The 14,200-nt window shown below is 40.8% G+C and overlaps 1 protein-coding gene across 7 annotated transcripts in view; it reads right to left on the bottom strand.

Annotated features, from left to right (window-relative positions):
• The window catches only part of ZNF236 (zinc finger protein 236), a 107,282-nt gene that overhangs the window by 60,530 nt on the left and 32,552 nt on the right, over positions 1-14,200 (bottom strand). For all 7 annotated transcript variants that reach the window (XR_014790193.1, XM_084850028.1, XM_084850033.1 and 4 more), the window contains 3 exons: positions 11,651-11,815; positions 10,443-10,668; positions 1,139-1,411 (listed from right to left, as the gene is read on the bottom strand). Coding sequence is in view for 6 of the 7 variants with exons in the window: in XM_084850028.1 (XP_084706154.1) it covers positions 1,139-1,411; positions 10,443-10,668; positions 11,651-11,815 (664 nt within the window). In the remaining variant the exon portion in view is untranslated. The remainder of the gene's footprint in view (positions 1-1,138; positions 1,412-10,442; positions 10,669-11,650; positions 11,816-14,200) is intronic.

Genomic DNA, 14,200 nt, shown 5'->3' with positions numbered 1-14,200 from the left:
AAATAAGAGATAAACAATCTGATATTTCTTGAACTCATTTAGACACTTTACCCTATACAGCTTGTGAAAAATATGAAACCTACAGACTGTTCAGATTACTTTCCTACCACTATCTGTATACAAACTGAAATCACATGAAAACTTTGGATTCAGATACTTTTTCTTGCTCCTTTTCTATGCCCCAACACTTTTATTCTCTGAATCAATTCTAGCTGCTCATAGTTACATACACCAGACTGTGGACAGAAATACACATATGAAAGCACTGTAGTCTCGACTGTCGTCTGAATTTGGATATGCATCTGGATGTGCATCAGATTTAAACCTACAGTTCCCAAATCCAGAGAAAGATATCTACATACAGAAGCATGTTCCCTGTGTTAATCTCATTCTCTGATCAGGATGTTAGTGTATAGTCATATTTCTTCAATAATAAAGTAAAAGAACACTGAAAATGTTATAGAATGTTTACTCAAATCTTGTTAACTTGCTTATATTTTTAAGTATTGCCTAATCACACACTAGCTGCACTTGAACGTCACACTATGGTTTAGCAAGACATGAACAAACTAAGACTCCCAAGACTCACCCACTCACCCTCTCTTCTTTCCATGCAGTGTAGCGGAGTTTGGAAGCTTCTACTCCCACTCTTGATTAACCACAGCTTGCCATGTCATTTGAACCGAGGAAGCTGTGGTTAATATTAACTATGATTAGGTTCCAACAAGCCAACTTCAAATCATGGTTATTGAAGCTGGCTGTTTAAAAAATCTATATTAAGATTAATCACAGTTCTGGGTTCATATGACATAGCAAGCTTCAGTTAATCAAAAGTGGAAGCAAAAGCTTCCAAATTTCTCCTTGAAGCTAGAAATCCAAAGTATTTGTAGTTTCTTTTTCCACTACTGACAAAGTGTAATAAAATACTATTTTTGGATCCTTAGCAATTAATAGAAAATGACTAAAACTGTAAGAGTAAAAGGTACTATGACTAAAAATTTTCAGTAACATTTTCCTATTACAAAAGCTCTCTCAACAGAACTAAGAGTAAAAGGTACTACGACTCTAATAATTTTCAGTAACATTTTCCTATTACGAAAGCTCTCTCAATAGAACTAGTGTAACTGTGAGGCCCTACCTGTATGCAAACGAATATGCACTTTTAAACTTCCTGAGGTAGAAAAGCACTTCATACAGTACTGACACTTAAAAGCCTTAATGCCGGTATGTGTTTTTATGTGTGCTGTGAGAGTACTCTTCACAGCAAAGGCCCGGAAACACTGCGGACATTTGAATGGCTTTTCATGAGTGTGAATGCGAATGTGTCGCACTAGATCACTGGGTTTTTTAAATTCTTTTGAGCAGTATGGACAAATATGCCATCGTATTCCATTCTCCTCACGTATGGAACCTGAAATATAATTTTAGACAAATCAGAATTTGAAAGAAGCAATCAGTACTAGGTTTTGATAAACGAAGTACAGTGAAGTAATGTTGCATTTCACTTCAGTCACCTCCCATCTCAGATTTAATTAAAATAAAACATAATAATAAATTACAGTAACACAGGAGAAAAAATAAATGGATAAAAGTGAGATTTTATTTTAATTAATAAATGCAAGTTTATATTTGTGCTGATACAGAATCTGTGATTATAGTGTTTAAGAACTGTCTTGAGCAAGTCCTATTAAAACAAATAGGTACTGAGCAAGAGCATAACTGTTACATCTCCAGTTTCTATGAACTTTTCATAGGATATGTTCACAATTTACTAATATTTTTGAACACCTCACTGTATGCCTTTAGCAAACTATCTTAGCCATAATAATACTGATAGCCATAATAATACTAACTTAATATTCACACAAACCCAAATACATTTATCAGGACGTCAGCAAATGGTAATACAAACACACAGTGGAGAAGTCCCATAAATGCTTGAGGTGGAATCTGCACCTCCTGTGCTTCTAAATTCTGCTAACCAGAATTGCAAGTAAATCCTCTCCCAGACATCTCCTACAGCACGGTAATGCACAGCACTGATATCAGTGACCGTCTCAGACAGATGGCTCATGCTAGAAGGATAGAAAGGCTTGCAGAATGCCAGTACTAGGTTCCACATGGCTTGGATTCATGTACCAATTCTCATGAAAAGTACATAAAGACACATCTTTTATTAAGAACTTTCAACACTTGTACACAGACTATCTGTAGCCTGCCTACCTTCATTCCAGTGAAGGTCTAAAACAAGTATTCCCAAACAAATAGGGGAAAGGAAGCATTAAATAACTGTATTAATTCCTAAGTCAAATACTATTTATTGGGTTCACATAGGCAGCCTAGTGATTTTTTAAACGCCCCAATCCATGGAAAGAGTTTAGTGTGTGCTGGTACTGTGCAATTCATCATCATCCCAGAATTCATCTTACTGTTCTGTGATGAACCGATGCCAAAAGTATACTGGTGAACTGGCACTTTCATCTGTCCAACATCCACTTGTATGACAACATAAGGCAAATGCAAAGATACTGAGCAGTAAGCTGTTGTGCGAATTTACTGAGAAAGAACCAAGTTCATCTGAACTTCGGACTGGACTACACAAGGGGGGAAAAGTCTTAACACAGAATTATAAGACCGAAAAAATCATAGATATAGTTTTGAAAGAAAGAAGACAGAATGTTAATGTTACTTGCATAAATGGGGTATTCTAGATGAAAGGGCCAGCAGGGCTGTACATTTATCCCCACCTCCAAAGTTGTGCCACTCCTTTCACTATTGCCACCGCCATCTGAAGCAGGGGAGCTAGCTTCCTGTACTCACAGAGGCTCCCACACTGGATAATAAACCTGGATAATAAAGGTTCTAAATCATACACAGAGCCTCAAAAGTATAGGAAGCTCTCTGCTGCAGATGTTATTCTGAACACAGTGACAGCAGAAGGCGTGACACAACTTTGGGATGGGGCGAAACATGCAGCCCCAATTCATGCAAGTAATACATGTATAGGGCTTATGAAAATACAGTAATTTGGAAATATTTCAAACGCATATTGATGTAGCTGAAACATACATTTTGGGAAAAGCCCACCCACTACAACACAGATAATTTGCTTACTAATGAATTCTCCTTCTACTAGATCATCAGGTAAATGGTTCAGACACTGGGGGCTTGTTGTATAGGTAGAAGGAATGACTGCAGAATCAGCAGGCCTCAAAGACACCTGTTCTTTAATTCAGCACACTCAGAAGTGACAACTTAGCAGAAGCTCCACCCACTGTTGCTGCTCCCAGCTCTACAGGAGCTGCCACGGTTCAAAACAATAACTAAGCCACAGTACCCCGCCCCCTGCCCCAGGATTGATAACATTCCTCCCCCCTTTACTATCACAGTCTTCCAACCAATGAGGATGTACCCTTTCACGGCATGGTCTCTGCACAAGACTAGTAGGTGTAGCTTTCTCAGATGACTTCCTTTCAGTAACTGCCATAGTTAAGGAAGGAGTATTGCTCCCATCACTTAGTGGTTCTGGTGCTTCAGCGGGCAGTGAAAGAAACACATCAGTTCCTGACATATCTTCAGCAGCTACCTCTGCTGATGACAACCACTCTGGCCAGAACGCCTTCTCAACTGATCAACATGGCAATGCCACACTGGACCTTGTATGACACAGGTCCAGTGATCTCAGCGATAGAGGAAGGAACCCACCTCGGTCCAGCAGAATGCTCTTACGCTGCATGCAGAGTGATAGTATGCAGGGAGCAGGGTTGCTAGGAGAGAAGATTCCTAGAAAAGGCTTGTGGTCCATGCGTATTTCAAAAGTATGGCCATAGAGATAGTTGTGGAACTTTTTGACTCCTGTGATAACAGCCAAGGCTTCTCTGTCAATCTGTGCAAACTTCCTTTAAGTGGATGACGTAGTCCTTGAATAATAAGCAATTGGTGCCCCTATTCCATCTGGAAATCTGTGGCTTAGCACAGCACCAACCCCGTAAGAAGAAGCATCAGTAGTAAAGATTAGTGTGTGTGTGTGTGGGGGAGTCTTCGTAATGTACAAGCACAGAAACTGAACTCAACAAGTGTTTGACATTCTGGAAAGAACTCTAATGATGGAAATTAATTCTAATTTCCATGGAACTCCTTTTCCCAGCAAGCGATGCAGTGGCTCAGCAATGGTAGCTTTTTGTGGAAGAAACACATGGTAGAAATTGAGAAGTCCCCCAAAGGCTTGAAGTTCCTGCTTTGTTTTTGGAGCAGATGCATTGTGAATTGCACATATTTTTCATCAGTGGGGTGAATACCAGAAGCATCAATACGATAGCCCAAAAATGTTATGCTGGAGGTTCCAATTTCACATTCTTCCTTTTTCACATGAATGCCAGATGTGTCAAAATGATGTAGGACTCTTGAAGTCGTTCAGCAAGCTCTTCTTCTGTTGATCCCATGGGAGGACATCATCAAAATATAGTACAACACCTGGAATTCCAGAAAGTAGGGTTTCCATGAATCGTTGGAATAGTCCAGAGGCCACAGAAATTTCGAATGGCAGACGCTTTACTTGGAATGTCCCTCGATGAGTGATTATTGCTTGGGCATCTGCTGTAGAATCATCGATGACCAACTGTTGATATGCTTGGGCCAGATCAAGTTTTGCAAAGACCTTCCCTCCACCAAGAACAGCAAGGAGTTGATTGACAGCAGGCACTGGGTATGGATGCTGCTTAAGTGCCTTATTCACAGTGCATTTGTAATCCCCACACAGTCTCACCTTCCCATTAGGCTTTAATACTGGCACAATGGGCATAGCCCACCGGGTCTGTGTAATTGGTTCTAACACACCTTGCTTGATGAGATGCTCAAGCTCTTCAATTCTTTCCCGCAATGCAAATGGCACATTCCTGGCTTTCATGCAAATTGGTGCAATAGATGGATCCAGAGGGAATGACACTGGCTTCCCTTTGTATTCTCCCAGTTCTTCAGAAAATACCCTTGGAAATGTATTAATAATTGCTGCATGCCAACCTGTAGCAAGGCCGTGAATTCCTTGAATGCTAATCCCTATTGATGAGAATCAGTTTCTCCCCAAAATATTTGTCTTCTTCCCCTCCACAACTATAAGTGGAAGCTTCCCTTCGAAGGAGCCATACTGTACATTTACAGTGCAGCATCCAACGGTAACAACCTTCTTTGCATTGTAATCATGCAGAATGCATGATGGACTTGACAACTTTGGAGCAAGGGTCCCAAAAAGTACATACTTATAAAGGTGGCTCTGTTAATTATGGATACCCCAGACCCCGAATCCACTTCCATTTTGCACTTCCGGCCATTGATTAATACTGTTACATACAACACAGAATTGTGAGATTCCTTGCCACAGACCTTCTTAATGTGATATAGCTGTTGAGTTTCATCACCCTGTGGATAATCAACCCTATGAGACGCTAGGTGGAGTGATTCTTCGTTATAGTTGCTTGGCCTTGTGCTGAGAGATTCAGAATGGCAGACTCGCTCAAGGTGACCCTTGTTCTTGCAAAACCTACACTCAGAATCCTTGAATCTGCAGAGAGCACTGATGTGGTCCTCAACAGTCTAAGCAGAAATTGGTACGCCAGGACCTATCTGCAGATTTTATGGAGGGTGCCTTTCTTGTGTTCTGTTGACCTTGCTGCCAAGAATTCTCAACCTGCTTGCTCTGGATGGCATTTACATCATCTGCATCTCTCTTGAATTCTGTGACATATAGCGATGCAGTCTCACTGGCTAATGCCTTTTCTTGAGCCGTTGCAAATGTCAAGTTTGGCTCGGACAGGGGGCATCGTTGTAGTGCTTCATCTTAAACCCCACAAACAAGGCGATCCCTCAACATACCCTCTAGAAAATCCCCAAAGTTGCAGAGTTGAGAAAGATGACACAGTTCTGCAATATAAGTGGCAATGCCCTCTTTAGGTTGCTGCATTCATTTGTGATAAATGTCTGCACAAACAACTGAAGGATTTGGTAACAAATGTATCTTCAATAATCTTAAAAGTTCATCAAATGTCTTAGTTGTGCGTGAGAGGGTGTCTTATTATGGCAAATGTCTGGGGCCCACAAACAGTTAAGAGCACAGCTTGCTTTTGTTCAGCACTGGCTACCTTATTTACTTCAGGATAGAATGAAAGCCGTTCTGCATAAGAATCCTAGGAAGCAGGTTGACTAACATCAAACTCTTCAATATTTCCAACAGCAGCCATTTTGATTGTAATTCTCTTAATACACACACACACACACAGAGGAGTTGCCCAAGTTCTTCAGTGGGTCTAGCTGACTGCTTACCAGTTAGCTTGTATATGGATTCCCATTCCTTCCTGCCTGTATAGCTCTCAGAATCCCATCCTCATCACCACAAAATGTTGTATAGGTAGAAGGAATGACTAGAATGACTAGGAATGGTAGAAGGAATCAGCAGGCCTCAAACACAACTGTTCTTTAATTCAGCACACACAGAAGTGACAAATTAGCAGAAGCTCCACCCACTGTTGCTGCTCCCAGCTCTACAGGAGCTGCCAAGGTTCAAAACAATAACTAAGTCACCATATCCCCCTAGGATACGTAACAGGGCTCTCCTCTCCATCCATTATGAGTCGTGTTCTTTTAAGACAGAGAGATTTGGTTGGGCATAGGACTCGGAGACATCTGCTATTTCTTCTCTAGAGCCGGAACTGCAGATATAGCAATATACCTATTGCCTAACACTAACATGCTTCTGTAGGAAACCAGAAAAGGGCTATCTAGAGATAAATGAGCAGGTACTGAACTACTGTTTGGCAAATAGAAAAATAATTCTTCTTCTCTGGTTCCTCTTCTAAATGGATGGCATTGGGCTCTAGACACCCCACAGTTTCTCAGTTTCTATAGAGAAGTGTCTTCTATAGAGATGCGTGGAGTATAATGTCATGTCAATTACACTTTGATCCATTTTCTCACGCTAAATGGACTTTATGGGACAATCCAGATCTAAAAATTGGTAAGAAAATGTTTTGGTAGCAGACATGGACAGATAAGGCCATTTTTACTTTGGATCAACTGGTGGGTGGCAATGATGAGTTTTTGTCAATTTCTATCTTGTGTGCCAAATATGACTTTCCAGCTATGGCTGAATGGCAATACATGCAATTGCAGCATTTGTTAGTATCTAGGCTTGGCCCGGCTGCTTTTGCAGATCAGAGTCTGTCGTTATTGGAAGTACTTACTGGGGCAGGTCAGGCAACCCACAATCCATGTGTATAAATATTTGTTATTGGTGAATAAATATGATACACAGGGTTTTAAGAAGAAATGGAACAGGGAATTGGATTGTCCCATTCAGTCTAATCAGCGGACTGGTGCTTTGATGTCTATACCTATTGCATCTATGGACCTTAGGCTGCATGTTATTGAGCAAAAACTTGTGTTTCATGTCTATTCGATATCACAATGTGTCTTTCATAAAAGATTGTCTAATTCGGTTAATTGCTGGCAGTGCAATGCAATGCAGCTAATGTTTCTGAAGACATAGACATAGAATCATAAGGTTGGAAGGGACCTACAAGGCCACTGAGTCCAACCCCCTGCTCAGTGCAGGAAGCCTGATTCCCAAGAGGTCTCCCATCCAAGTACTAACCAGGGCTGATCCTGCTTAGCTTCCAAGATCAGACGAGATCAGGCACATCCAGCCTTTCTTTTAAACATGTTTTGCCAATGTCCAGTAGTTGTTTTTTGGGGGGAGGAGGTTATCATACAGATAAATTTTGTACTGGAACTGTCTTTAATATTTGCTGATGTACACACTCTTTTAAATTATTTACCTGCTTCATGAAAATTAACGAAGGGTCAGTGTAAATGGTTTCTCCATGCTCTCTTGACAGCTAAAAACTGATATTATAACAGTGAAAGGAGAAACGCTCACTCCCTATAATGCAATGGATTGATGACCTTATAAAGCTTTCAGCATTTGAATGGGTGGCATACAGACTCCACCTTCAAATGTGTATTTATTGGATATCTGGTTCCCTTTTGTTGAAGTCTATGTATAATTGTCAGCAAGTTATTTTGGAGTTACTTTTCTTTTTATTCAGTAAGAGGTTCCTTTATTTAAAAATGACTTAATTTAACCAAAGTTACTTTTCCACTATAAGTACAGAATACTAGTGTCGTCAACCCTGACTGCTCAATGGGAGGACAGATACTGAAGCTGAAGCTCAAATATTTTGGCCACCTAATGCAAAGAGAAAACTCCCTGGAAAAGACCCTGATGCTGGGAAAGATTGAAGGCAAAAGGAGAAGGGGACGGCAGAGGATGAGATGGCTAGATAGCATCACCGATGCAATGAATATGAACTTGAGCACGCTCCGGGAGAGAGCGCAGGACAGGAAGGCCTGGCGTGCTATGGTCCATGGGGTCACGAAGAGTCGGACACGACTTAACGACTGAACAACAACAACAACTAGTATCGTTCCTGTCCAATTACCTGTGACCTCACAAGTCACATCCATGGTTCCTCTAGTGGTCATTAGTTGAATATATACCTCATACTTGCTACTTGGTTGCCTAAAGGTGATATTAGAATTGATAACATGCTCCCATTTAATGCACTGAAAGGTTTGTGGTGGGCATCTATGGACATAAATATAAAAATATGGGAATCCCTATTGTTTAATTTGGAAGAGCACTTTGCAAACAAGGAACTTCACTGTGTAATGAATGGGGTCCTATCTTAGTCTTGAGATAATTTTCAGCCATTTCCATAGATCTTCCCCAGATATTGCTATAAGCTGCCTTGAGAGGGCTTCTGCCCAGAAAAGCGGCCAATAAATATTTAAAATAAATAAATAAGTTGTACTTTCATATATATGAATTTCATATGTATACATTGCTATGGATATATACAAATTTATGTATGTCTGTTTCAAAGAAACTCCCCCCCGCCCCCATTGAAAGAGAATTCATAGGTAAGTAAATTGTGTCTCCCTACTTGCTACCATTCAGTGGTCCAGACACTGGAGCTTCACAGAGCAGTGTGTCACCTGGCCAGGCAGTTAATATGTGTTGTCTGGGAATCAGGCTTCCTGCACTGAACAGGGGGTTGGACTCAATGGTCTTGTAGGCCCCTTCCAACCCTAGAATTTTATGATTCAGGGTTGCAAAACACACTGAAGCACCCTTTTACCAATAGTTGTTTAACTGGATGCAAAGACATAAATTTTATAATATCTAGTGAAGGAACAACCAGGTGGCTGTTCAGCACATCTCTTCGCTAGAGGGTCTACAGGTAGGAACAGTTCATGTCTATGAGTGAGCCAGAATTTCTCAAAATGGTAGTTTTCTTGAGACCCTGTAGGCTTCCATGATGTCCATCTGGCCAGGGAGGTCTCTGAAGTCATCCTTCCTTTGCCCTTGACCCCACAAGTGACAAACAACAACCTGGAGGACTGGGTCCTGTGCAGGTAGAATTTAAGAGCTCTCCTAATATGCAGACAAGACCACTCTTTTTCCTTAGCATGCTTAGTGAGGTCTCCTTAAAGCAGGAGACCTCACACACACACACCCCACCCATTTGTTCACATGTGACAAGGCCAACATGTTGTCCATGTGTGGACATGATGTGGGGACCTTGAAGCTAGAAGTGGATGCAAGCTAGACAGAATGATCTCAGGTTGAGAAACTTGGTGCTGAGCCTGGTTTTATGGGGTTCCATAGTTCATAAACTATGTTGTTTTTGCAACACACTTTCCAAACCAATAGACCGGCATTGGTTCAGTGGAGTCTCAATGTAATTCCTCTAGCCACCAGGCTAGTATGCACAAGTCTTGGAAATGCTGGGATTGCATAGTCCTCCCTAGCCCTAATGACTCCCTGGTACAACCATCAATGAATGGGAAAGTTAAGTCCTGCAATTATGGCGGGGGGGGGGGGGGGCATCATGCATGTGCAAGAACTGAGACTCTGAGCCCAACCACAACTCGACTCTTCTGAGTTTTTTGGACCTCTAGGCAGGACAAAAGGGGGTTGAGAAAGAAGCACAAGATTAACTGAGCCTCCTTTTGTGCAAAAAGCAGCCAGTAACAAAGGCTGGTACTGGTTCTGTGCTGGTACGCTGCATCCAACTATTTTTTTTTCTCTGTCCTATGTTCTTCTTCCATCTGGTTTTTAAAAGAGGACAAAACTGACTCCTCAGTTCCAGGCCTGGAACTTCCAACTGAAGGGGCAAGAGAAAGGTGAGCTCCAGAGGGGAAGTGGGAGGGTGCATCCTGGTCCAATCCCCAGCCAAATCCTTCTTCTTAAAAGAACCTGTCTCCTCATGGATGGAGAGGAATGTACTAGTGTCTGGACCACTGGATGGTGACAAGCAGGGAGAATGGGTTTGATAAAGAACAGTAAATAGCTGTACAGTCATTAATATAATGAACAATTTCATTATTACCAGGTAAAAATGGAGACTTTTTCTTCAGAACCCTTTTCTCTTTTTTTTCAACTTTATCTGGATTTTCTTGCTCTTTAACTTGTTCTGCACTGCTGGAGTCGACTTGATGACTGGAGAGATTCTGTACATCTGCATTTTCATCCTGACTTGGAGGAGTCTTACTTTCATTGCAATCAGCATTTGCTGATACTGGGATTGAAGACAGCCCACTATTTTCCAAGGCTTGCTGCGAAAAACATAATGATTTAAAGTGACAGCAAGTTTCCAATTAGCCTTAGCCAAAGAATTAGGCTAGCATATAGTTAAAAAAAATCAAGTAATTCTATTTGGATTATTTCAATCAAGTTTCTAACTGAATCTGAACATTTTATAAGTCTTCAGATGCACCCATTACACACAAGGAAAAAAAAGTAACTTGTTATGCTAGTACAGTATTTAGAAATGTAACAAAAGCTGCATCTCAGCTTGCAAAAAATCAGAGTACAACTCCTAACAATTTCAATCCACAACCAACTGGAAATCTGCTTAAGCTTCTATTCTCCAGAAATAGGAAAACATTCTCAGTTTGACTCAGTAAAAAGCTGCTGCTCGATCAGATTTTATTAGTACTGTTTCTTTTTTAAAATCTCTATCAGACAATGTCACTACTTCTTAAGTGGGTATTTATATTTTCTCCTTCTCCTCTACGTTACCATTCACATTAAACTTGAAGATAGAGGTATCAGACAGTTTTGTGCAGTAAAGCATGAAGGCATGTGGAAGGAAGACCCAGCAGTTGCTGACAGAACTCCCACAAGAATGTGCAATCCTAGGATTTCCTGAGTGGCCTCACACCAAGCAACAATTCCCTATGTTTAGCTCTTCATTTGGGAAGGCAGGTGCAGGGAACATGTTTGAGGGAGGAAGAAAGCAATCATGGACCACTGACTTTCAGCCTTATGTATCCAGAACCTTCCTGTCCTAAAGCAGGCTCACAGCTAGGATGTGCTACTATTCTCAGCCATCAGGAAACTCTAGCAGCTTGACTTTAAAAGGCATTTTAGGAGAGTTTTAGAGAATATGTGCAAGAGGGAAATCGGTTGGCCCACTCACTACATTTTAGGAAACCTAGAGTATTGTTTGGCTTTCCTGGGTGAATCCCTCCATCTCAAGCATGGATCTTCCACCTGCTAAAAAGAGTGGGCAGGATCCAAAATAAATTAGCCTACCTGCAAAATGTCTCTGTTGATTCCCACAGCCATACTGAGTTGCTGACCGGGTTGCTGGGACTGATTATTTTCCACCGGCTCCGACAACTCAAGGAGCTGCTGAATGACATCAGTTACAGATTGTTGACCTTGATGTCCTGAAACTGAAGTTACTGGATTTTCTGTCTGTAGGTAAAAGAAATATAGCCTTGAATATACAGATACGATCTGTAAAGGAATTTAAAATTATGCAACATTTGGAACTTCACTGTTAATTTTTTAGCATGACATTGCTTTACATTGTTCAGTAATCGAAGTGGGAGAAGGAAATATTTCAAAGTTGTCACTAAAGACTACTCTGCCCTACTGGGGGGTCTAATCCTGTAATCTAAAATTCAAGCATCCTTCTCAAACTAAAGTGTAAACCATGCAGTATAATTTTATACTTGCCTAGTGAGAAGTAAGTCACACTGAATTCAATGGGACTTACTTCCGGATAAATATGCATATAGGATTGCAGCCTGAATGGTTAATTATGCAAAATGAGACCTTCTGAAAAACATGGTTTATTTTTATGATCTTAATTCAATCATATCTTATTTAAAACATGGCAGCATACTTTGTACAAGTATGAGACTTATATTTTGGAGAAACCTCTAATGAAGTACAGCAAGTCTCCTATCCTGTATATAATTTTAGGATCAATGATAGAAGAATTAACTATATCTGTCTGACATTGGGATCAAATATAATAGAATAAAGTGATACAAATAAAATACCTAGTGGAAGTTATTGAGTCTCACACCACTTGCAAATTTTAAAAAAGTTATGCTATACTGGGACCTTCCCTTTTCTAGTGAAAGACACTAACTGTTCATCAGCTCTAACATTCTCACATGGTACAAAGCAGTGAGAGAGAGTTTGGTAAACGTATTCCACAGGTCGCACAGAGAGGCAAGCTTGTCGCTCACATTGGTACTTCCAGCATTGAAGCTGACCATCAAATCTGAAGACTTTACTGATTATGTTTAAGGAGCCCACTTGTGCCCCGGAAGTGTTGAGGGCAACCTTCAACAATGCATTTTGTAAAGATCCAGCTTTGTTTATTTGTATCTAGTCATCAGACCATTATAAAGCACAGGTTTAACAAAGGAAACTACATACCTGTATAAAAGTATATAAAAGTAACACATTAGCATAAATAAAACAGAAACAAAACCAAATTCTATAAAACAAATGTAAAATTCTGAAACTCTGTGACAAACATTGGTAGTCTCTGTAGGATCCTATTTGGTGTACAAATCCAGTGTGGGTTAGTCTCCTCCTACTGTTTGGAAGGCAGGAATCATGTGACACAGGTTGTTTGACTATCCTCTATTGGCCCCTTCTCCATTTTGTTTCATCTTGTAGAAGAAAAATAGCTCATGTGTTGTAGAGAAAGCAAGCAGAGAATCAATTGCAAGCAATGAACTGGTGCAGAGTGATAGTTATGTCTAGTACAACGGCTGTCAACTTGTGGCTCTTCAGATGTTTTGACCTACAAGTTGCCTGCCCCTAGTCTAGCAGATATGTATATGCGAGTAGCCACCTGTTCTTGAACAGTGCGGTATCGCATGCCTCTGCAGATCAAAAAGAAATAACATTAATGGTGAGTACCAATGTTCCATTCTCCTGTTTGTCATAAGAGGCATCCAATGTGGGATGTGCAAGAACTGTTTAAAACCCTGTGAGGATTAGCTCACTGCCCTAAGATGGAAGGAGAACACCCTCTTCCCAAAGGCTGCCTTGGCGGAGGTCTAAATCTCTATCTTGTAATGTTTCATAAAGGTGTTTGCTGAGGACCAAGTGGCCACTTGGTATATTTCAGCTATGCTTTATCTGTGAATAGCACTACTGAAGCAGCAGCTGCCCTGGTGGAATGGACTGTTAAGTGTAGAAGTGTGGTCAAGTACTCAGCCAGAATGATACAGGATTTTATCTATGGTGCTAGTGGGTTTAATCTATTGTGTTTTCTTCCCCAAGTAGGTGGGGTGCAGAGATATGAATAAACTGTCGTAACGGTTGTCTTCACTGTATGTAGATCTTAAGTACTCTTCTAAAGTCTAGCTTCTGCCAGGTATGCGCAGAAGGATTACTAGATTTAGGACAAAAGATGAGAACAAATCCTTGGAACCTGTGAAAAATGAAGTTCACCTTCAGGATAAACAACAGATATGTTCTGAGGAAGGGAATGCCTTTGCAGAAAATAGATGTTATCTAACTGACAAGGAGTCTAGCACAAATGATGGCTATGAGAAACACCATGTTCAGGGATAGGAAACAAATGATACTAATTAAAGAGGTTCTGAATGTGATTTTGAAACGGCCCAGAGGATAGCATGCAGGTGCCTGTGTATTATGGCTAGGTTGATCAGGGGTGCCTGCCTGAGATGCAGGTGAGACCCTAGTGGTCTGGAGCCCAGTATGGGTAGTATATAGGAAAGTGAAGAAACCTGACTTCTAGGAAGTCCAGTACCTCTCGTATGCCCGCCTTCTAGGAAGTCCAGTACCTCTCATATGCCTGCCTTCCTA

This window comes from Heloderma suspectum, chromosome 4 (genome assembly GCF_057233095.1).
Source record: "Heloderma suspectum isolate Gila_16-S chromosome 4, 16-S_ref, whole genome shotgun sequence".
NCBI classification, from domain to species: domain Eukaryota; kingdom Metazoa; phylum Chordata; class Lepidosauria; order Squamata; family Helodermatidae; genus Heloderma; species Heloderma suspectum.
Note: the sequence above shows the minus strand (reverse complement) of the source record. Positions and strands in the feature narration are given on the sequence as shown.